Source organism: Macrobrachium rosenbergii, chromosome 21 (assembly GCF_040412425.1).
Source record: "Macrobrachium rosenbergii isolate ZJJX-2024 chromosome 21, ASM4041242v1, whole genome shotgun sequence".
NCBI classification, from domain to species: Eukaryota; Metazoa; Arthropoda; class Malacostraca; order Decapoda; family Palaemonidae; genus Macrobrachium; species Macrobrachium rosenbergii.
This window is the reverse complement of record NC_089761.1, coordinates 17,792,327-17,817,551: the sequence shown is the minus strand read 5'-3', so window position 1 is coordinate 17,817,551 and position 25,225 is coordinate 17,792,327. Positions and strand designations below refer to the sequence as shown.

At 36.7% G+C, this 25,225-nt stretch overlaps 1 protein-coding gene across 1 annotated transcript; it reads right to left on the bottom strand.

Annotated features, from left to right (window-relative positions):
* Nucleotides 1-1,803: 1,803 nt before the first annotated feature.
* On the bottom strand, nt 1,804-20,064 carry LOC136849732 (beta-1,3-galactosyltransferase 1-like). The gene is made up of 4 exons (XM_067123108.1): nt 19,758-20,064; nt 7,286-7,398; nt 4,475-4,777; nt 1,804-3,984 (listed from the first exon to the last, which is right to left on the bottom strand). Exons 1-4 carry the CDS (start codon nt 19,783-19,785, stop codon nt 3,442-3,444), a joined length of 987 nt encoding a protein of 328 aa, XP_066979209.1. The 5' UTR covers nt 19,786-20,064; the 3' UTR covers nt 1,804-3,441.
* Between the last annotated feature and the right edge of the window lie 5,161 nt (nt 20,065-25,225).

Sequence of the window (25,225 nt, the reverse complement as noted above, 5' to 3'; positions counted from 1 at the left end):
CTGTACTGTAGCCTCTGCGTGATATCCTGTCAGCCATGGCCTGTGTGGTAGCCTTTGCACTGTGGCCTGGGTGTAATAACCTTTGAACTAGTGCATCTTTGTGACAGCCATTTTGCCATGGCCTTTGTTCTACAGCATCTTTCCCATTGCCTGTGTAACAGTGTTTTTACCATAACCTATGTGTGATAGCCTCTATACAATGACCTGTTCATGATAGCCTCTGTACCATGGCCTGTGTGTAAAAGCCCATGTACTATGACCTTTGTGAGATATCTGGACCATGACAAATAGCATCTGCACTGCAGCCTCTTTTTAATAGTATCTGTAATAGGGCCTGTGTGATAGCCTCTGTACCGAGGCCTTGTGTTGACCTCTGTACCATGGACTACTGAAATAGCCTATGTACTATGACCTTAGTGTTATAGCCACTTGCACCATGGCCTTCATGTGATGGCCTCTGTACCATGATCTTAGCGTGAAAGCTGCGACACCCAGTGCTCTGTGTGATAGCTTCTGTATCATGGCCTTCATCTGATAGTATGCAAACCATGGTCACTGTGTGATAGCCTCAGTGCCATAGCTTTTATATGATAAGTTAAGTATACCTTAGTTTAACTAGGCCACTGAGCTGATTAACAACTCCCCTAGGGCTGGCCCGAAGGCTTAGATTTATTTTACGTGGCTAAGAACCAATTGGTTACCTAGCAACGGGATCTACAGTTATTGTGGAATCCGAACCACATTATAACGAGAAATGAATTTCTATCACCAGAAATAAATTTCTCTAATTCTTCATTGGCCAGTCGGAGAATCGAACTCGGGCCCAGCACAGTGCTATCCGAGGACGATACCAACCCTGCCAATGGGGAACTCAAAAACCCCTGTGCTTTGTTGCCTCTGTACCATGGCCCTATGTGATATCCTATTTACCGTAGCCTTCCAAAATCAAGGGTCCGATTTTCCTCGTTTTAATGTACACCAAAGCGAATTTTCTTCTCGTAATAAGTTTATTATTAGGTTCACGTATCCAGTGCTACTTTCTTCTACTGGCCATAAAAGCTCGTAGCCTTTCGTCGTGTTCCGTAGTTAAATTGTGCAGATGTAACTCAACAATCAGCATCGTGAGACCTGAGAGAATTGATTTCTCTCACGTGGCTTATCGTGTCTTTACAAGCTCTGGCAGTTGGCTTTACAAATGTTTTCCCTCCGTAACAGGTCAGGATGGTATCGTAGCAATTCGCCCCTGGCCAAGGACAGGCTTACGATTTATATCTGTTTTAATCTCAACTAGGTGTAAATGTACACTAACTGACATGCATACGTTTGTTCGTGTATGAACAGGTTTTAGTTATGCATGTGAGAGAGAGAGAGAGAGAGAGAGAGAGAGAGAGAGAGAGAGAGAGAGATACTTATTTAATGTTTTGCTTCAGCCGTATTGCTCGAATGCTTTCATTTCTTATATTATGGAAGTGAATTCTCACCACATTTTTTTTTTTTTTGCATTACTCCCAAATTTCTCTTGCATCTGTAATTTATGACTTAAATAATGGTATAAATCACAATACAATTCTCTGCACACAGATGTAGCATCTCACGTACACAGATTTCCGATTTCATACACATATAAGGTATTTCGTTTGTGTTACATAGCCTTTTCGATGGCGATCGTGACATTTCCCCGTGATATCTTAAATTTCACGTAAATTCTGACGTTAACCCTTTTCACACACACACACTAAAAACATTTCATCATAATTCATGCTAACGTTTGCAGGTTAATACAAGTTAAGAAAACAGGCATTAAAAAAATACTTTATTTATAGTTTTGAGATTTCTCCTAGTACAGTAACACAGTATAAAGTCAGTGCTTATTATTCACTGCTTTCCCTTCTCTGTTATGAAAACACATCCAAAATGTTCACCTTGCACGTTTTAAAGTATGAAATACTAAGAGCTATTTTGGGTGGTTGCCATACATTTCAGGTTTTTGAAAAAATGTCAAAAGGACGTGAGATTACTAACGTGGAAATAATCATCATTAAGCTTTTAATTCTTCGTATCCTAAATACATTTACGTGCCGATGATTATTATTAAAGATAATCATTATCAAGAAGTCGAAATCTGCAAAATCACACGTTCCCGTAATACATTTGAATGAAACACAAGCAAAGTATTGCACACAACAACCTGACATAATAGTGAAGAACTGTCGTAAAAAAAAACAAATATACTCTTCATTGAGTCAGATTCAAGTTTTGTTACCCGTCTAAGCACCTTTTTTGAAACGAAGAAAGGTGATCATTAAGTAATGAACTATCACATCACACTTTAAGAAAAATATACTACGGAGAGAAATCGTTCACTGAGCTTTCACTTGATATCGGCTACATCGAAAAGACTGTCATTATCTGCCATAGAAATGAGGCAGAATAAATACAGCCTATAAGAATACACCTGTGTAAAGACTAAATTATTATCCAAAGTTCAGCCGATATTTATTACCTAAAAAACTAACTAAGTAATGTCATGGATCAAAACAGTTCAATTGAATTTATCTAGAATTTTTTAAATAATCTGGACTTTCGGCTTCACAGAAAGACAACTTATACTTTATTATCTAGTTTTGTTGCGTCGATGAGTAAAAATTTCATCTTGTTCAGCTCTTTACAGCAGCCATTTCTTCGATGTTCACTGGCTCAAGTTGCCTGAAATATTTGTTACTATAAACGTTAACCCATTAACTCATAATTTATTGGGCGCCGTGTAATCATATCTAATAGTGTATTACCCTGAAAGGTTATCACAGCGTAATTTGAGCTATTTTTTCTCATCGTAAAATTATGAGATCATACTTGTCCATAAAACGCAAGACTTTCTGCATATATGCGGGGTGTCATAACTAGTATACAACATTGTGTGTGTGTATTCTTTGGAATAGTAAGCAAATCAAAACAGTAAATAGTCCCTGATTGGTGTTAAGAACTTGAGCGTAGTTCCGAAAAATTAAGTTTAAAACTTTATCTCAAAAACTAGCTCATTGGTATTCAGTTAATAACTATAGGATACAGTGCACACCATAAACATGATGTGTAAAACCTACAGACTATTCTTGTACTACAGATGAAGGCAAAAGCACTTCAGTACCTTCAGGAATAGGTCATCAAACTGTGCATGACACCAGTGCCGCTCTCGGTCGTCTAAAATTTATATACTAATATTACGAAATGCCTAGGTGTCTTTAGGCGGACCATGTTATGGTACTGTCATAAAGCAAAGTGGAAGTAACATCCAATGACAGCCTCCGTTTTCAGAAATAGAGCAATCCGATATCTTCATACCCTAGAAATACGATGGATTCAAATATTTCAAGCGAGACTGTTTACGCAACCAGAGGTGGCATTTGCCATTAGCCCATAAGAAACTAACTTACTCCTCAGTAACTACGTGCAATTGTTGTGTTCTAGGATCTTGCGCCAGAGATCTGTTCTCTTCTCCTCTGGTAAGTGGTACCAGGAAATATTCCTACCCACCTGGTCCTCGTGAAACTCGGCCTCGACAAACTGTTCGTTGAAGTCTCGATGGCCGATGCCTGCCTCCTTTGCCAGGACTCCCGTCACGTAAGCGTCGTCCACCCAGAGGAAAGTGGCATTTCTGGAAGCAAGCAAGAGGTCCTGCAGTTTCCTGGTAGGCAAGAGCCAAAAGGTCCCCTTGCAGTATGTGTCATACTGATCCTGGGAGTATTGCAGCCGCGGCACGGCCCACTTTCCAGACCTTCTAACCGGTCCTTCCAGACATTTGCAGATGAATCCGTCCTCTGCGCTGGAGTGGGTGGTATCGGTTATGTTCTTCAAGAGGAATACATCAACAATAATATCATCATCAGCGTGAAGAGTCCATGGCACTGAGGGACAATTTTTATTGATCCAGTGGAGCGAGGATAGTCCCTTGTAACTAAGGAGATGATAGTCGTCAGTGTAGTCACCCTGTGGGGAAAACGTGAACGTAATTACAATATAGGTCAGAGGACGATATGTTCTCTCTAATAATAATGAGCATAGATATATCCAATTTAATGCCACTTTGATATGGACCAGGCAGTCAATATTTTATGACTGAATTAATAAAAAGTTTGTTAGTTTGTAGTGCATGTATACATGAATGTGCATAAATGTTATTAAATACATAGCATTTAAAGATTTCTTGAGCAGTTACAACGGTTCTCTCGATCTTCTTGTTAGGAACGATAATGCATATTTAAACGACTAAATAAAATTACTTTATCTGGTGTTTGCAACCTACAGGGAGCTGGCTGTAGCTTTAAATCTTAGCATTTTGAGCATAACCTAACAGCACAGTCTACTTTTCTAATTTTAAGGAGTCAAATAACAAAATCAGTGAATTATCCGTAAATGAAACCCCATTCGTTCATGCAGTTAATTTCTACTGACCACGAGAGTGTTGTAAAGACCTCACCTGCACAATGTCGTGGTAGAGTGCGCTCTCTCTCCGAATGATCTCTTCTTCCTCCTTTGTTTTGGATCGCCCGACGGCGAACACGACGCCTATCTTCACTCCTCTGCCACAGGTGTCGAGGCGGGCCCAGGTTCTGCGGGTGTTCATGCGTTTCTCCACGTGGCTGATGACCGAATGCACGTACGTGATCACTTCGATACCCGGGCGACGTCTGCAGAAGGCCTCTTCCTCTATAGTGAAATTGGTGGGGACAGTAGCCTGCAGGTGGTAATAGTGCTCTAACCCATCTTTGGAAAGAAAGCCCTGTGGAATGCAAATGGAAGTGGGTCTAAGGTAAGGTACTTTGAATGCCTTCTCAAACATTTTTTGGTTAAGATTATAAATGTTTTTGTGGCCATTACAAGAGAAATATAAGAAAAAACTGAAGGCGTATACATTCAACAAACAGCTTCTCCTGTAGCACTGGATTACAGTTTGTTCAAGTAAACCAGCAGCTGTAGTTGACAGATAAATAGGACTCGGCGGGAACAAATAAGGGCAAAAAATGAGAAAATAAACAAGGTTGATTATAATAAGAAATAACTAGGAAGATAGACTAGGCCGGGCAGGTTAGGTTGATAGCCTAGTACGCAGTTCAAGTCAAACGGTCCTCTACGGAGCTAAGCAGAACTGTCAAAAAACGTCTCATTTTTTTACCCAATATTACAGGTAATCGGGAGATTACTAAATAGCTACACAAAGCAGGATGGGGAATGAGCATTCATTTTTTGTTGTTGTAGATTTATGGCAGAATTTACATTTTAATATTTCCTAACAATTAGGGCTGCAAGAAAAATGTTCAGGTAGGCTACCCAAGCCTCAAATATCTTACGGACGGAGTAATTATTAAATGTACAGCCATTTTCACCTTCATCCCAACATCAATTAAATATTTTTGGTGTGTGTTTAGTAAACTGAGCAATATCTCTGCTTTCCATTACCAGAAAAGGCCGGGTTAGCTAACCCTCCATACTCAGAACAACTGACAGTAGATTACCCTCAGTATATCACGTTTATGAAAGTTTGCAGACTATGCATAAGGTACGTTAAATAAACAAGTGAAAAATGCGCCCTAGTTTCCTCGGCGCAATCGAGTTTAAAGTACAGCGTATAATCAAGGCCACCAAAATTAGATCTATCTTTCGGTGGTCTCGGTATAATGCTGCATGAGCCGCTGCCCATGAAACTTTAACCACGGGCCGGTGGTGGCCTGTCTTATATAGTTGCTAGACGCATGATTATGGCTACCTTTAACCTTAAGAAAAATAAAAACTACAGAGGCCAGAGGGCTGCATTTTGGTATGTTTGATGATTGGAGGGTGGATGATCAACATACCAATTTGCAGCCCTCTGGCCTCAGTAGTTTTTAAGATCTGAGGGCGGACAGACAAAGCCCGCACAATAGTTTTCTTTTACAGAAAACTATACTGGAGAGGATCACTAGACTTTTATTGCTGAATTACCACCTTGCCCTAGACAGTTGTTCCATAAAAGATTTAATTCGTAGTTGCTGTTCACCCTCTTTGCCAATACAGTCGTTTATTAGCCTTGGATGGCTTTCCGCCGAAGACCAAATACGATTTGTCAACATTGATAGGTTTGCACTTCGAAAGAATGCAATGAAATAACTGCACGGCAGTTGTAACTAGAGCGAAATGTTCAGTCGTTATATTTATATGACAGCTATGCAAATACTTCATGGATAAATAAACATGGTATTGTCTGATCATTTTTTTTTTTGGGAAATTTACTTCTAAAGCGAAATATGTTCAGTTATTATATTGATTACATTATGGTCAAGTTTATATTCATGGATGAAAAAACTGCTCTACTTTTAGTTAGTCATTTTTAGGTTTAGGGAAATATATATATATATATATATATATATATATATATTATATGTATATATATATACATGTGTGTATACATACATATTGTATATATTTGTATATGCATGTATATATATATATATATATATATATATATAATATATATATATATATATATATATATATATATATATATATATATATATATATATATATATATATATATATATATATATATATATATATATATATATATATATATATATATATATATATATATATATATATATATATATATATATATATATATATATATATATATATATATATATATATATATATATATATTATATATATATATATATATATATATATATATATATATATATATATATATATATATATATATATATATATATATATATATATATATATATATATATATATATATATATATATATATATATATATATTATATATATAAATATATTATATATATATTATATATATAAATATATTATATATATATATATATATATATATATATATATATATATATATATATATATATATATATATATATATATTATATATATTATATATATATATATATATATATATATATATATATTATATAAATATATTATATATATATATATATATATATATATATATATATATATTATATATATATATATATATATATATATATATATATATATATTATATATATATATATATATATATATATATATATATATATATAAATATATTATATATATATATATATATATATATATATATATATATATATATATATATATTATATATATATATATATATATATATATATATATATATATATATATATATATATATATATATATATATATATATATATATAAGCAGGTAAATGAAAATACACAATCTTCAACTGACTTACCGTTAATTGACCGTTATTTAAACTTGATGGCCCAAGGGATCCCCACTGCATAACAGATAATTTCATTACCGTTATCACGACGATCATCGTATATATCCATGGTCGGACACCACCTGTAAAGAAACAATGATATGAACAAGGGAACTGGGTTAGCAACAAACTCTCTCTCTCTCTCTCTCTCTCTCTCTCTCTCTCTCTCTCTCTCTCTCTCTCTCTCTCTCCTCAGCTAGTAAGGAATTATTTATTCTTTTATTTGTTGACGATTTGGCGGTTGGGGGTCGAGGGTGTTACGGAAAAAAAAGTAACTCGTTAGAATGTTTGTTTCCTGATATAAAAGTAACAAGAACAGTCAGGGACTAAAGATAATTCCGAGAAAACATTTCAGCTCACGAAAGGTCTTGGAAATTTCTAGACTTTTTAAATTATTGTAATTAAATACATTTACTACCTTTGTAACTTTGATTAAATACATTTACTACCTTTGTAACTTTAATTAAATACATTTACTACTTTTGTAACTTTATTTAAATACATTTACTACTTTTGTAACTTTAACTTCATTTACTACTTTAGTACTTTTGTAACTTTAATTAAATTCATTTACTACTTTAGTACTTTTGTAACTTTAATTAAATACATTTACTACTTTTGTAACTTTAGATACATTTACTACTTTTGTAGCTTTAATTAAATACATTTACTAATTTTGTAACTTTAATGAAATACGTTTACTACTTTTGTAACTTTAATTAGGCTAAATACATTTACTACTTTTGTAACTTAAATACATTTACTATTTTGTAACTTTAATTAAATACATTTACTACTTTTGTAACTTTAAATACATTTACTACTTTTGTAACTTTAATTAAATACATTTATTGCTTTTGTAACTTTAATTGAATACATTTACTACTTTTGTAACTTTAATTAAACACATTTACTACTTTTGTAACTTTAGTTGAATACATTTACTACTTTTGTAACTTTAATTAAATACATTTACTACTTTTGTAGATTTAATGAAAACATTTACTACTTTTGTAACTTTAATTACTCGCCGCCGATTTTAACTTTAATAAATGATTCATCATGACAACCAACATAACTAAAAGGCCAAAAAAAAAAAAAAAAAATCGACCCTTTGGGGTGATTTAAATTTACACGCCGCATTGGGGGAAAACAGTGAATATCAGTTTACCATATGTAGCAATGACGTGAGAATGGTTTTAGCGTCCACGATATTCACTAAGGAGCTGACTTGTCTTACCATACGTTATAATCATTGCCGTGGCGACACAGACTGAGCTGTCCGTTTTTGCATTACAATGGTATAGCATCCTTGGTTATTACTATTCAAGAGTAACACTTCGCTTCTTTTATATTTCCGTAGTACAATGCTTTAAAATCTTTTAAGTCGTATGTCACATCGATTGCTAACGGATGGGAAGATAGCTGGACTGTTCCTCGCGAACACACATTTTCTAATACGATAACGGTGAAAGATATCTGCCTAATTGGTTGTTTGGGCCGTTAATAACAAGGTCTAGAGAGTATACTCTCTAGACCTTGGTTAACAAGACCGATCAGCTGCTAGCGATCAGACTTCCTTATTTTATCATGACCAAATATTTTAGGTACACCTTAATTTCTGTTTCAAGCAGCGGATGCGCCAATTATGCCTCGTGCATTTTAATCGATCTGTGAGCGTCAGTATTCTCATTTACATTCTTGTTGTGTTGGTATGTAATGCAGTCAGCTTTCATTGACGTGGCGGAGGAGAATTAGGAAATCCTTCATGATATTCTAGAAAGAGAAAATTCGAGAGAGAGAGAGAGAGAGAGAGAGAGAGAGAGAGAGAGAGAGAGAGAGAGAGAGAGAGAGAGAGAGAGATTGTGCTTGTGTCTAAGGCAGGTGGGAAAGGTGGGTCGCTATTGGAAAGTTATCCAAGTACCGTAAATCGAGGACTTGGCTATAGATACTAGCACTATATATACTGTATATATATATATATATATATATATATATATATATATATATATATATATATATATATAAATTATCATCTTTTTTCTCAATTTTATTTTCATTATAGATTTTATATTTTTCCCATTTTTATACATCTCATTTATGTTGTTATTATCTAAATCTTCAGTATTATTATTTTGTCATTTTTCATGGGGAGCCTCACGTGCCCAGGTGCCCCCCCACCCCCCGGATCCGCTAGTGGATACCAGTAGGACCGGGCACCCGAAACTTCCCTTGTCGTCACTCGGTCTAGGCGAGATGTACGTCATCAAGAGCCTTAATCTCGATTAATTCAAGTCAGGACTTTTGATTTCTCTCGGCCCGCCATTGTCAGGGTCATTATGATCCAGTGAATACAGACAGCCCTTACTTTGAGTGTTAAGAACAGAACAGTGTGGTTTCCAGCTGAAATTAGTGACTGGTACAGTTACATGAGGATGATCCTAGTGCGAGTGGACCGTAGTTAACTGAAAACTAGGAGTATCGGACATTGGGTCCTGATTTGACCGTACTTCGAGAATCTCTTTTTTTTTCGTGTGTGTTTTTTTCCTTGAATTCAGTCGAGAGAAACCAAACTACACAATTTCACAGGATTTTAATGCAAATGCCCTTCTCTAATATTATCAAAGCCGCCCCTTTCATTTGCGTTAAGAAACAAAGACAACGGTGCTTGACCAAGTTGGCTTATTAATTTCCAAGTTAGATACGCTGATAATAATTAGTTATTCGGCCCAATGCTGGTTTTTTCCAGTAACGTTGCATAGATTGCTCATTATCACATTTTTTGTATGTGGGGGGGAGGGAGAGTTTTACACTTTTATGCTCTCTTTATATAACTTCGAACCTGTGACAATTAAAAGTATTTAGTTCCCGTTCCTTGGGATTGTCCCGGTTCGGCTCACGTTTGCACTTAACGATACACTTATTCTTTGGTAACGTTTGCCATTTAATTATTATTTGATTACGAATGCTTAATTTGATATTGCTCAGATCCTGACTGTAATAATCCAGTACTGCACATACTTCCGGATTGCAGTAGGTATAACTAATTTGAAAGTATGCTTTCAACATCTTTGGTACTGGGAGGAAGGCTTTCTTTAAATTGGAATGGCCACGAATCGGTTTGGATTTCAAGTAAATTACTTGAAAATATAATTGTTTTCCATGGTACTAATGAGAAAATGGACCAGCGGTCTAAGGTTAGGGCCCACACGCAGTCCTCTTTCTCAATAAGATAAGTCACATGGATCCTACGAAGTATGCTTATGCTCTTGTGTTGTAGCCAGGATTTCTGGATCCTGGTTGTAGCTGTGTGACAGGCGAGAGGGCTCTCGAACCGAGGCAATCTCGTTTCCACTGGTTTGAACCTAAAACATGTCCCTATACTCGGTATCTCTCTTATTATTACTTCATCCTCTTTCATATTTGATCAGCTTTCTTTAGTCTTTCCGTCCAACCACTCCAACTTCCTCTTCATTGTCTTTATTATCAAGAAGGGATACCATCGCTGGGAATGGAGCTCATTTTCGAAGCCAATATTTGAGAGGTGTCAAAATGCTAGTCATATTGGTATCCAAGGGGTGGGACTGTATTCAGAAGTGGCCCATGGATTCCAGGCGTGGGCTGCTTTCTGGGGATAGGACTCTTGACATTTTGTTCGGCTTGCGTGAAAAGATGATTAGAACATGGGTGATTGAATTTATGTAATGCTCGCAGTCCCATGAAGTGGGCTTGACCTACACTTGAGCCACTCTAGTCATGGAAGAGGAATGAAACCCATGGAAGGATAATGTTGTGCCTGAAATTTCCAGACTTAACCATGGATGTAGATGTGATCTCCTCTGTCCTTGAATCCCATGAAAATTCCCAGCTCATCAATTCATATTAATTCAGAATCAGAGCCCTACATGTGAATTCACATAAAGGTATGTCAGTGTATATCGGACTTCATTTGAATTTTAGCTATGAAAGAGGAATGATCTTTAACAGGGAGCTGTATGATTTTACTGAAGAATGAATATAAGATATGTGCTCTAAGGAAGTATGGAAGGTATATAAGGTCCCTTGAACAACACCGATCATCTTTACATTTGAATATCATAACGTATTATCGCATGTAAGTATTGCAAATAAAAGAATTACCAATTTGACTCTTCAAACGGAAACTTCTGTAGTGCCACAATTGCTTCAGATTTGGACTTGATTCTCTGGTATAAAAGAATCAAATTGCTTGGCTCCAGAACTTTCACATCTATATCAAGTTGCTCTAATTGTTGCCTGGATCACAAACTGTATGACAGGAAGCGTCCACAGTATCAGAGTCGGGTGCAGAGAATATAAATGTAGGGTATCGCGGCAACAACTGAGCAAAACAAAAAATTAAGCCAAAGCCTTAAAATCTAACAATGCTGGCCAGATAGAAAGAAATATAATATCTGTAAATGTTAAAAAAAATATACAACCATCTAAAACATTTTTTGGGGGCCCCGTGATGCTGAATCGATGTTCCCTGTCATAAGTGCACTGCTCCCCCTCCGTTGCCAATTCTAACCACACCTCAAATGTGCAGTTCCAGTTGTCATCTTAAGCAATGTCCTTGCCTGATTTAGGGGAAGAATTACTGTATTTACTGGAAAGCTATTAGACGCACCAGCCATGAAGAAGGCGCATAACCCTAATAGCTCCCCATCCTATAACTGAAAAAGAAAGCCTCTCTTCCCCTTTCACTAACAAGAAATGTGAGAATACTTAAGTCAAGTAGGCGTGATGAAACGAGGTACATGAAACATCAACTAACTTAAATAATTCAACTCAAAAGCCAGTTCTGAGGTACATCATCCCCCTCGGCCACTAAATCAAAAGGCTATTAAAAACAATCTAAAACCAGACCTATCAGTACTCAAAGAATCATCCTGGAATCCTAACAAATCAAGAAATTTTGATGAAGTCTTCACGTAAGAGCCTTCCAGCAAGTGAGCCAGTATTTCCACCTGTTTCTTGCAGTGGACTTTTAAAGGTCGGATGGCTAAATATGAAGGCTAAAACTACTTATCTATGAATTTTCCATCATAATCTGCTGTGATTTACCCAATATTTATCTGAGTTTACATACTTCTGCAGGCTGTGGCTGTACAAATAAATATACTTGCTTCCAAATAATGATGTTTTACATGGTAATCTAGTTGGAGTATTTCATCATCCCCCCAGCCATGCCTTCTACTTGAAGATATGTACGGCAGACTTCTGTTAGGGGACAGTGCTCTGCTAAATGCTAGGGGGAATCTTATATCATCACTTTTAGAAAACGATGTTTGATTCCTTAATAGAGGAGAGCCCCCATACTTTCTTATCCAAATAGGTATTTTGTCATAAGTTAACCTTTCAATTGAAATTTCTAATTTTACCTATTGCCCTTTTGATATTGACTGGAGAACACTGGATAATTGGCATACAAGTGACCATGTGCCAGTTATTATTAGCACCAACAATATCCACCCCTTGCGAAGAGTGCTGATGAGGCGGAACCTTGAAAAAGCAGATTGGGAAAAAAAATCAAGACTTAAGTGAGATCAAATACAGTGCAGGCAAGTTCCTAGTTATGGGCGATTCCAGTGACTTGCTCAGAAGAACCTCTCATACAGCAGGAGTCAGTTCTATCCCACAACTAAAGGTCTGTTTCAAAGGCAACCAGTAGCTTGGTGGTCATAAGAACTTTCAAACTTGCAGAGAAATAAATGAAGGGCCCTGACTCGCGAGCATAGACACTGTTCAGAAGGGAGTATAATTCAAACAAGAAATGCAGAGCATAGTTTCATTTAGCAATGCAAAAAGTACTTTACAAGCAATTTTTTTAAACTCTACTGATCCAAAAGTTTTAAAAATAATTCAGTGGCTTCACATGATCACTGGCAAAGTAATACAAATAAATTTCTTCTAGGTACCAGTAAATTACCAAAAGCAACAGCGTCCGTATTTTTTCTTATGTTGTTATTTCTATGTATTTTTATTTATTTTACTTCCTATATTTAGTTGATTTACTTTCAAGGCAATATCAGCTTTTCTGCAGTGATTTCTTGCCAAGATTCAGAGTTTTGTTAGGGGTATATGGAAAGAACGTTAGAATGCAACAGGTGAAAACAAAATGAGACAAATCACTGGTTGGACATCTTGGATGTAATTTGCCTAGGAGATGGAGACATCCTTGTATCACTTAAACGTTTTCTACTAGCTTTTAACAATGTTGTAGAAGCAGTTTTTTCTCCTGTGAAGAGCTTTTCTTGTTTTTTTGATGACTTGGCAGTCTATTGTACTAGCTATGATGTTAGATCAGCCTTTAAACACTTGCAGAAGTCTATTAGTGCTATCAGTAAGTAGGCTGATGAGCATGGCTTGAATTTGTCAAAATCTAAGGGTTGCCATACGATTTATTAGATGAAAGCATACTAAAGCAGTAACCACTTTTAAAATGGAAGTGGCATTTTTGGGCATGACATTTGACTCTAAACTCATATAGTCTAGTCATCATTGTTGTCCTGTAGTTAAAGGTCAAGGAATCTTTAATAAATATTCTAGAATTTGTATCTGTACTTCACTGGGATCAGATGGGTCTTTAGTGAGGTTGTACAGTGGTAGAAGTTCCAGCTTGAGTAAAGCTGTCAAATATGTTGTACATATGGGCCTTAGAATATATTGCAGTGGATTTAGAACCTCTCATGTTGAAAGCTTTGATGTAGAGCTTCGTGAATTACCACTTGATTTGCAAAGGGAATGGTTAGGTCTGCAGTATTTGTGTAGAATTAAATATGCCCCAAGTAACTCTTCCTTTGGTGTTTCAAAAGAAACTGGTGACTCAGAGATTTAGTGGGTCAAGATAATCCAATCCTTTTCAAATTGGATTAAATGAACAAGTTAATTACGTCATTCTTAAGATGCAAAGATCCATGAAGTTAACCATCCTCATATCTCACGCGGGATCAAGCCTAGAATATCCGTGTACCTAAAATCCTTTTCAAAACAACACTCCCATAGACGATCCTTTTCAAAAAAAACACTTCCATGAAGTTCATTAAAAAAAGAAAACACTCCCATAGAGGAAGTCAAGTCCAAATTCCATGAACAGGATGCTGTTTATAAAAATCACATTGAGCTATTTACGGATGGAAAAAGTTCGAAAATTATTTTGGATTTGCTATATAAAGACTGAACTATATGTAGCAAAATTGCCAGAATGTCCTTCAGTATTTACTGTAGAGTTGACAGCATCATTGAGGCTTTGGAACTCATTCTGAATAGTAAAGTTAAATGTTTTGTCAGATACCTTGACTTAGTGCATTATATTTTTTGAGTTTAATATAGTTTCCACTGTAGTCCAAAAAGCTCAAGGGTGACTTTCAAGTTTCTTGTTGTCACAAAACTGTCCATTTTTGCTGGGTTTCCGTTCATTTGGGAATTAGTGGTAATGAGGCACTGGACAGGGAAGCAAGAGGAGCCATTTTATGATTATGGATTAAAGTGTCCTTCACCCTGATAGGAAGAGACAAACTAGTAAATGCATTTTAAGGAAGATGATTGCACCTCCCTGCCAAAAACGAATAATATACGTAAAAGCATTAAGGGTAGTATTAGCTTCTGACCTACAAATTTTGATAGCAATTGAAAGGTTAAAGTTTTTGAATTCGATTGAGGATCAGGCTCTTCAGCCTCACACGCAAATGTATTTTTTATGATAGCAGTACGCTAGTGTGCATCGTATTTTATATGGTAGCAGTGCGCTAGTTTGCAATGTGTTTGTTATTCCGGCTTTCGTGCGGGTAGGACGTGTCTGTGAAGTACTCTGTGAAAAGTGCCTGACTTGCGTGATGTTCAAAGTGAATACGAAGAAGAGGAAGGAAAAAAAAGAAAAGTACTGTAGAAATTAAATCAAGTAAAGGGAAGATCGAACTATCATACGAACATTATCTCATAATTATCGAAGCAGCACGTAAAGATGGAACACTAAATAAAATACTGGAGAAGGATGAGTCAACCCAAATCGAGAGAGAGTCAGCAACCTGCGGACATTGCTGTGGGGAAGTTCATGATGAAGGAACTTGCTGTGAAATGTGTGACGTATGATTCCACTAAGAATGTTCAGGTATCAAGGTCAGATACACACCCACACTTCATAGTGATAACATATTGTACATCTGTAATAATTGCAAGAGGCCTGAACAAAGAACACACAAAAAACTCATTGAAGACGAACTTGAAGAAATAAAAGAAAACACAGAGATATTAACCAAGTTGATTCAGGATTCGGCTTAGAAAACTAATGAACTAATGACGCAATGATCAACATAGATGAAACCCAAAACAAAATTGACAATGCTGATAAAGATGTAAAGACCATGACAAACATGGACAAAACTTATGAATCACTAAAGACAAAAAAGTGCTTCTGATTAAATCTACAAACGAGCAGAGCACGTAGCCAATGAAAAGAGACAAATTATGAGTAAAATAACGGCGCCAGTTGAGCAGGTTAAAACAACAAGAGATGGCCACTTATTTGTAAGATTTCCAGACAAGAAAAACTTAGAAAAGGCAAAAATGGAGATTCAGAAAATCAGCAATATATCAGTAAATGAGAAGGGTGAACTTAAACCAAAAATAAAAGTAGTCTATGTCCCGAAGGATGAAGATGACATTGTCGATAACATTGTAAAGAAAAATCCATGGATAGGTAGCCTTATTTCTGAAAATGATGACCTGAAAGTTATAAAGGAAATGATAGCCAAAGATGACAAATATAAACGCTATATCATCAAATGCACACCACAAATGCGAAAGGCTATCTATGATAGAGGTGACAAATTGTATACTACACTGTATAGCCGTTGCAAAGTATACGACTGTTACATGTCCTATCAATGCTATAAATGTCAGGAATTTGGTCACAGCGCAACAAATTGTAGAAATGACCAAGCTCGCCCTAGATGTAGTGAAAATCACAAATCAAATGAATGTGCTAGCAACATCTTCAAGTGTAAAAGTTGTGTAAAGAAAGGTTATAGTGTTACTAAGCATAAAACATATGATGGCAATAAGTGCACAGTATATAATAAAGAATATGTGTCAAAGGTGAAAAATACGAATCATGGCTTTGACTAATAATACTTCTATGCAGTTTAATACAAGAAGAAAGCAAATTTAAAAAAGAACTAAAAGACTCCTATTCTGCAGGAGCTAAGATACTGAGGAGAAAACACTGAAAAACAATTATAAAATGTAAGAGCACCTTATTTTGAAAATGTACAAGGGCTCGCCAGAGAGGGAATTATCCTTGTGGAGGGCTGTACATAAAACCAAACAAAGTGAAGCATTTTATATGGTAGCAGTGTGCCACGGTGCACCGTATTTTACATGGTCGTAGAAGTGCGCCAGTGTGCACCGCATTTTACATGGTAGCAGTGCGCCAGTGTGCACCGTATTTTACATGGCAGAAGTGCGCCAGTGTGCATCGTATTTTACATGGTAGTAGAAGTGCGCCAGTGTGCACTGCATTTTACATGTTAGCAGTGCGCCAGTGTGTACCATATTTTACATGGTAGAAGTGCGCCAGTGTGCACCGTATTTTACATGGTAGAAGTGCGCCAGTGTGCATCGTATTTTACATGGTAGCAGTGCGCCAGTGTGCACCATATTTTACATGGTAGAAGTGCGCCAGTGTGCACCGTATTTTACATGGTAGAAGTGCACCAGTGTGCACCTCATTTTACATGGTAGCAGTGCGCCAGTGTGCACCATATTTTACATAGTAGAAGTGCCCCAGTGTGCATCGTATTTTACATGGTAGTAGAAGTGCGCCAGTGTGCACTGCATTTTGCATGGTAGCAGTGCGCCAGTGTGCACCATATTTTACATAGTAGAAGTGCGCCAGTGTGCACCGTATTTTACATGGTAGAAGTGCACCAGTGTGCACCTCATTTTACATGGTAGCAGTGCGCCAGTGTGCACCATATTTTACATAGTAGAAGTGCGCCAGTGTGCACCGTATTTTACATTGAAGTGCACACTTGTGCCCTCATTTACATGTTAGCAGTGCGCCAGTGTGCACCATATTTTTACATAGTGAAGTGCGCCAGTGCACGTATTTTATGGTAGAAGTGCGCCAGTGTGCACCGTATTTTTACATGGTAGAAGTGCGCCGGTGTGCACCGTATTTACATGGTAGAAGTGCGCCAGTGTGCACCGTATTTTTATGGTAGAAGTGCGCCAGTGTGCACCGTATTTTACATGGTAGAAGTGCGCCAGTGTGCACCGTATTTTACATGGTAGAAGTGCGCCAGTGTGCACCGTATTTTACATGGTAGAAGTGCGCCAGTGTGCACCGTATTTTATCAGTGAAATGAAGTCAAGTGTGCCTCATTTTATGGTAGCAGTGCGCCCAGTGCACCATATTTTTACATAGTAGAAGTGCGCCAGTGTGCACCGTATTTTACATGGTAGAAGTGCCAGTGTGCACCGTATTTTACATGGTGAGTGCGCCAGTGTGCACCGTATTTTACATGGTAGAAGTGCGCCAGTGTGCACCGTATTTTACATGGTAGAAGTGCGCCAGTGTGCACCGTATTTTACATGGTAAAGTGCATGATGTGCACCGTATTTTACATAGTAGAAGTGCACCAGTGTGCACCTCATTTTACATGGTAGCAGTGCGCCAGTGTGCACCATATTTTACATAGTAGAAGTGCGCCAGTGTGCACCGTATTTTACATGGTAGAAGTGCGCCAGTGTGCACCCGTGTTTTACATGGTGGTAGAAGTGCGTGTGCACGTATTTTACATGGTAGAAGTGCGTGTTGTACCGTATTTTTACATGGTAGAAGTGCGCCAGTGTGCACCGTATTTTACATGGTAAAGTGCGCCAGTGTGCACCGTATTTACATGGTAGAGTGCACCAGTGTGCACCTCATTTTACATGGTAGCAGTGCGCCAGTGTACACCATATTTTACATAGTAGAAGTGCGCCAGTGTGCACCGTATTTTACATGGTAGAAGTGCGCTAGTGTACACTATATTGTACATGGTAGAAGTGCGCCAGTGTGCACCGTATTTTACATGGTAGCAGTGCGCCATTGTGCACCGTATTTTACATGGTAGCAGTGCGCCAGTGTGCACCGTATTTTACATGGTAGCAGTGCGCCAGTGTGGACCGTATTTTATATGGCAGCAGTGCGCCAGTGTGCACCTTATTTTACATGGTAGCAGTGCGCCGGTGTGTACCGTATTTTACATGGTGGCAGTGCGACAGCGTGTGCACTTTGCTGCGGGTTACTGTCAGCTGAGCATATTCTGGTGCGCTGCCCGCGATTTATGAGCAGCAGGACAAGTATGGCCTTCACTGGAAATCTCTGGCCGGGGTTAAGGGTTCAGAGGTTTTAAATGAGCAGCCTGGGGCTTTTGTAAAGGAAAATTCTTAACGACTTTTGACTGAAGTATTTTTTGAGTAATTTCTCAAAATGTATGTATGTGAATAATAAGCATAATTTTTATGCATTCCTATATGCTTGTCTGTGTGAGTTTTTAGTAACGTGTTATCTGATAAGAATCCAGTCGTATATCATTGCCATGTCGGTGCTGAATGGCCTCCCAGCACAAACGCCGGCCCAAAAGCCCAAATTTTATATATTATTCATTCCCATGTATCTCTGTAACGTCCTAAAACCTCAACGTCTGTTGTCAAAAAATGTTTCGGTTTTCAAGTTTTGCGGAACAAGATCTGTGATTGAAATTTAAAACTAAATTTATTATTTTTTTACTCAAATTCTTGATTTCCGTAATTAGATCATAACTTTGAAATATCAACGCAGCATTTAGAACAGCTGCTACCGAAATCAAACCACGCAAGAAAAATAAATCGCTATTCTCTTGGCCTATTTCAGTTGCTAGGCTTAACACAAAGCTTGGTGGAATTATATGCAGTTTCTTTGACGTCATCGAAAAATATCGGGTACCAATCTTGAATGTATCGATTCACTGTTCATTTGTCAATAAATTGTGGCCCTTAATGAACCACAAAATTATAAACAATGTATTTATTCTTCTTTAACGCAAGCATATTTGTTCCGGGTTTTAACATGATAACTAATCTCTTCAAAGTTTTTGGTAATTTCTCAAGACTTAATTCATATTATCAGGCTTGATTTTCCAGTTCAAGCAAGTTCTTCTATGGTTACGTTAAATCTCACAAAAAACTAACACAGACACACACATATGAGAGAGAGAGAGAGAGAGAGAGAGAGAGAGAGAGAGAGAGAGATGGCTGTAAGGGAGTTGTGCATCCTGATGACCATGTAAATTGTCAAATCAGAAAATTCCAGTACAATATCTTGGTTAAACTAAAATAAACTGTAAGAGACGTTTAAAATATTAAAGTTACATTAAGGAAACTGTAATAGACATACCTGTCGTTTGATACGATCCACAGCACATCCCGCTTTGAACAATGTGACAGACAAGTGATTCCCACGTTCGCACCAGGCTCTAGAAAGCGCACTCGGAGCGTCCGACTCCTCCCGCTCCCAAAGCAAGAATAGCGCACTGAAATTAGGAATATTTCGGGCCGAGGTTGAAGGAGCCCTTCAGCAAGCAAGGATAAGGTATTATTAATCCTCTCGTGTTTAGGTATTATTAATCCTCTCGTGTTTAGGTATTATTAATCCTCTCCGAACCGTCCACTTTCCACCTCCCAGCTCAGTCTATCCTTTATCTGCGATGCCGTTTACCTGTGGCGACTAACAACACCTTTATCTGGGATGATACTACATTTCCATAAACGAAAGTGACCAATGCAGTTATATCTAGATTCATTTCCTGGAAAATTCTGTTACGGTCACAGTTATTTTAACTGAGAATAATTACATTAGTAGTTTTCTTAGACGTTGGCTTCACACTTGTACTTATATGTCTTTGTGATTCTGTACATGTTTGCGTCAATAGACGCATGTAAAAAGAAAGAAAAAGAAATATAGATCACGTAATGTATTTTGACGGTCTTGTCTGTATTCCATCTCCGCTATTGGTCAGGCAAGTCTGGTTCTTGATCCGGATTGATTGATGAGATTTGTCATTAGATCTCTCGTTTTCGTAAATATGGTAATCAGTTCTGACGTGTCATATGAATATGGCATTATTCATTTTTATGTAAGTGCAAGGTGTGATGTTTTGAATGCACATTACATCAAAAGTGAGACTTGAATAACAGAATTGTTCATAGCGAATTCCTTGGTGCTGAAATGTTTAGTTTTAGTTCAGGTTGACTGCTTCCATTTGATAGGATTGTCTTTTCCCAGAATTGGTATATGTGAAGTCCGATGTTTATATAAGTTTGGAATACGAACGTGAATGGGAAAGTTATAAAAATTTTATGCTTTTTATTCTTGTCTTTTTTGATGGACGATCTTGACCTAATATATTACGAACACAATAAAATGGTAAACAGGATGGAGACAGACAAAATCAATATCACGAACACAATTAAATGGTAAACAGGATGCAGACAGACAAAATCAGAATGTATCACGAACACAATAAAATGGTAAACAGGATGCAGACAGACAAAATCAGAATGTATCACGAACACAATAAAATGGTAAACAGGATGCAGACAGACAAAATCAGAATATATCTCAGAATACATTAAAAAATGGTACACAGGATGCAGACAGACAAAATCAGAATGTATCACTGGACACAATAAATGGTAAACAGGATGCAGACAGACAAAATCAGAATGTATCACGAACACAATAAAATGGTAAACAGGATGCAGACAGACAAAAATCATTATGCACACTTTCAATAAAATAGTAAACAGGATGCAGACAGACAAAATCAGAATATATCTCGAATACATTAAAATGGTACACAGGATGCAGACAGACAAAATCAGAATGTATCACGGACACAATAAAATGGTAAACAGGATGCAGACAGACAAAATCAGAATGTATCACGGACACAATAAAATGGTAAACAGGATGCAGACAGACAAAATCAGAATGTATCCTGAACACAATAAAATGGTAAACAGGATGCAGACAGACAAAATCAGTATGTATCACGAACACAATAAAATAGTAAACAGGATGCAGACAGACAAAATCAGAATGTATCACGAACACAATAAAATGGTAAACAGGATGCAGACAGACAAAATCAGAATGTATCACGGACACAATAAAATGGTAAACAGGATGCAGACAGACAAAATCAGTATGTATCACGAACACAATAAAATGGTAAACAGGATGCAGACAGACAAAATCAGAATGTATCACGAACACAATAAAATGGTAAACAGGATGCAGACAGACAAAATCAGAATGTATCACGGACACAATAAAATGGTAAACAGGATGCAGACAGACAAAATCAATATCACGAACACAATAAAATGGTAAACAGGATGCAGACAGACAAAATCAGAATATATCTCGAATACATTAAAATGGTACACAGGATGCAGACAGACAAAATCAGAATGTATCACGGACACAATAAAATGGTAAACAGGATGCAGACAGACAAAATCAGAATGTATCACGGACACAATAAAATGGTAAACAGGATGCAGACAGACAAAATCAGAATGTATCACGAACACAATAAAAATGGTAAACAGGATGCAGACAGACAAAAAAATCAGAATGTATCACGGACACAATAAAATGGTAAACAGGATGCAGACAGACAAAATCAGAATGTATCATTGACACAATAAAATGGTAAACAGGATGCAGACAGACAAAATCAGAATGTATCACGGACACAATAAAATGGTACACAGGATGCAGACAGACAAAATCAGAATGTATCACGGACACAATAAAATGGTAAACAGGATGCAGACAGACAAAATCAGAATGTATCACGGACACAATAAAATGGTAAACAGGATGCAGACAGACAAAATCAGTATGTATCACGAACACAATAAAATGGTAAACAGGATGCAGACAGACAAAATCAGAATGTATCTCGAATACAATAAAATGGTAAACAGGATGCAAACAGACAAAATCAGAATGTATCTCGAATACAATAAAATGGTAAACAGGATGCAGACAGACAAAATCAGAATGTATCACGAACACAATAAAATGGTAAACAGGATGCAGACAGACAAAATCAGAATGTATCTCGAATATACAAAATGGTAAACAGGATGCAAACAGACAAAATCAGAATGTATCTCGAATACAATAAATGGTAAACAGGATGCAAAACAGACAAAATCAGAATGTATCTCGAATACAATAAAATGGTAAACAGGATGCAAACAGACAAAATCAGAATGTATCTTGAATACAATAAAATGGTAAACAGGATGCAGACAGACAAAATCAGAATGTATCTCGAATACAATAAAAATGGTAAACAGGATGCAAACAGACAAAAATCAGAATGTATCTCGAATACAATAAAATGGTAAACAGGATGCAGACAGACAAAATCAGAATGTATCACGAACACAATAAAAATGGTAAACAACAGGATGCAGACAGACAAAAATCAGTATGTCACGAACACAATAAAATGGTAAACAGGATGCAGACAGACAAAATCTGGAATGTTATCTCAATACAATAAAATGGTAAACAGGATGCAGACAGACAAAATCAGAATGTATCCCCACGAACACAATAAAATGGTACACAGGATGCAGACAGACAAAATCAGAATGTATCTCGAATACAATAAAATGGTAAACAGGATGCAGACAGACAAAATCAGAATGTATCACGAACACAATAAAATGGTACACAGGATGCAGACAGACAAAATCAGAATGTATCACGGACACAATAAAATGGTAAACAGGATGCAGACAGACAAAATCAGAATATATCTCGAATACATTAAAAATGGTACACAGGATGTAGACAGACAAAATCAGAATGTATCACAGACACAATAAAATGGTAAACAGGATGCAGACAGACAAAATCAGAATATATCTCGAATACATTAAAATGGTACACAGGATGCAGACAGACAAAATCAGAATGTATCTCGAATACAATAAAATGGTAAACAGGATGCAAACAGACAAAATCAGAATGTATCTCGAATACAATAAAATGGTAAACAGGATGCAGACAGACAAAATCAGAATGTATCTTGAATACAATAAAATGGTAAACAGGATGCAGACAGACAAAATCAGAATGTATCTCGAATACAATAAAATGGTAAACAGGATGCAAACAGACAAAATCAGAATGTATCTCGAATACAATAAAATGGTAAACAGGATGCAGACAGACAAAATCAGAATGTATCACGAACACAATAAAATGGTAAACAGGATGCAGACAGACAAAAATCAGTATGTATCACGAACACAATAAAATGAAAACAGGATGCAGACAGACAAAATCAAGAATGTATCTCGAATACAATAAAATGGTAAACAGGATGCAGACAGACAAAATCAGAATGTATCACGGACACAATAAAAATGGTACACAGGATGCAGACAGAGAAAATCAGAATGTATCACGGACACAATAAAATGGTAAACAGGATGCAGACAGACAAATCAGAATGTATCACGGACACAATAAAATGGTAAACAGGATGGTGACAGACAAAATCAGAATGTATCACGGACACAATAAAATGGTAAACAGGATGCAGACAGACAAAATCAGAAATGTATCACGGACACAATAAAATGGTAAACAGGATGCAGACAGACAAAATCAAAAATGTATCACGGACACAATAAAATGGTACACAGGATGCAGACAGACAAAAATCAGAATGTATCACAGACACAATAAAAAATGGTACACAGGATGCAGACAGAGAAAATCAAGAATGTATCACCCAGACACAGTAAAATGGTACACAGGATGCAGACAGACAAAAATCAGAATGTATCACGGACACAATAAAATGGTAAACAGGATGCAGACAGACAAAATCAGAATGTATCACGGACACAATAAAATGGTAAACAGATGCAGACAGACAAAATCAAAATGTATCACGGACACAATAAAAAATGGTACACAGGATGCAGACAGACAAAATCAGAATGTATATCACAGACACAATAAAATGGTACACAGGATGCAGACAGACAAAATCAGAATGTATCAATGGACACAATAAAATGGTAAACAGGATGCAGACAGACAAAATCAGAATGTATCACGGACATAAAATGGTACACAGGATGCAGACAGACAAAATCAGAATGTATCACTGGGACACAATAAAATGGTACACAGGATGCAGACAGACAAAAAATCAGAATGTATCACGGACACAATTAAATGGTAAAACAGGATGCAGACAGACAAAATCAGAATGTATCACGAACACAATAAATGGTACACAGGATGCAGACAGATAAAATCAGAATGTATCACGGACACAATAAATGGTACACAGGGTGCAGACAGACAAAATCAGAATGTATCACGGACACAATAAAATGGTAAACAGGATGCATACAGACAAAATCAAAATGTATCACGAACACAATAAAATGGTACACAGGATGCAGACAGACAAAATCAGAATGTATCACGGACACAAAAAAGGTAAAACAGGATGCAGACAGACAAAAATCAGAATGTATCACGGACACAATAAATGGCACAGGATGCAGACAGACAAAATCAGAGATATATCACAGACACAATAAAATGGTACACAGGATGCAGACAGACAAAATCAGAATGCATCACGGACACAATAAAATGGTACACAGGATGCAGACAGACAAAATCAGAATGTATCACGGACACAATAAAATGGTAAACAGGATGCAGACAGACAAAATCAGAATGTATCACGGACACAATAAAATGGTAAACAGGATGCAGACAGACAAAATCAGAATGTATCACGGACACAA

Bases quoted from the DNA above. Each gene is read 5' to 3' on its own strand.
- LOC136849732 (XM_067123108.1), bottom strand. From the start codon at position 19,785: ATGTGCTGTGGATCGTATCAAACGACAG. The intron at 4,778-7,285 runs GTAAGTCAGTTG...TGCATTCCACAG, and splicing joins TAAATAACGGTCAATTAACG to GGCTTTCTTTCCAAAGATGG. The intron at 3,985-4,474 runs GTGAGGTCTTTA...TTTTCCCCACAG, and splicing joins TCTACCACGACATTGTGCAG to GGTGACTACACTGACGACTA.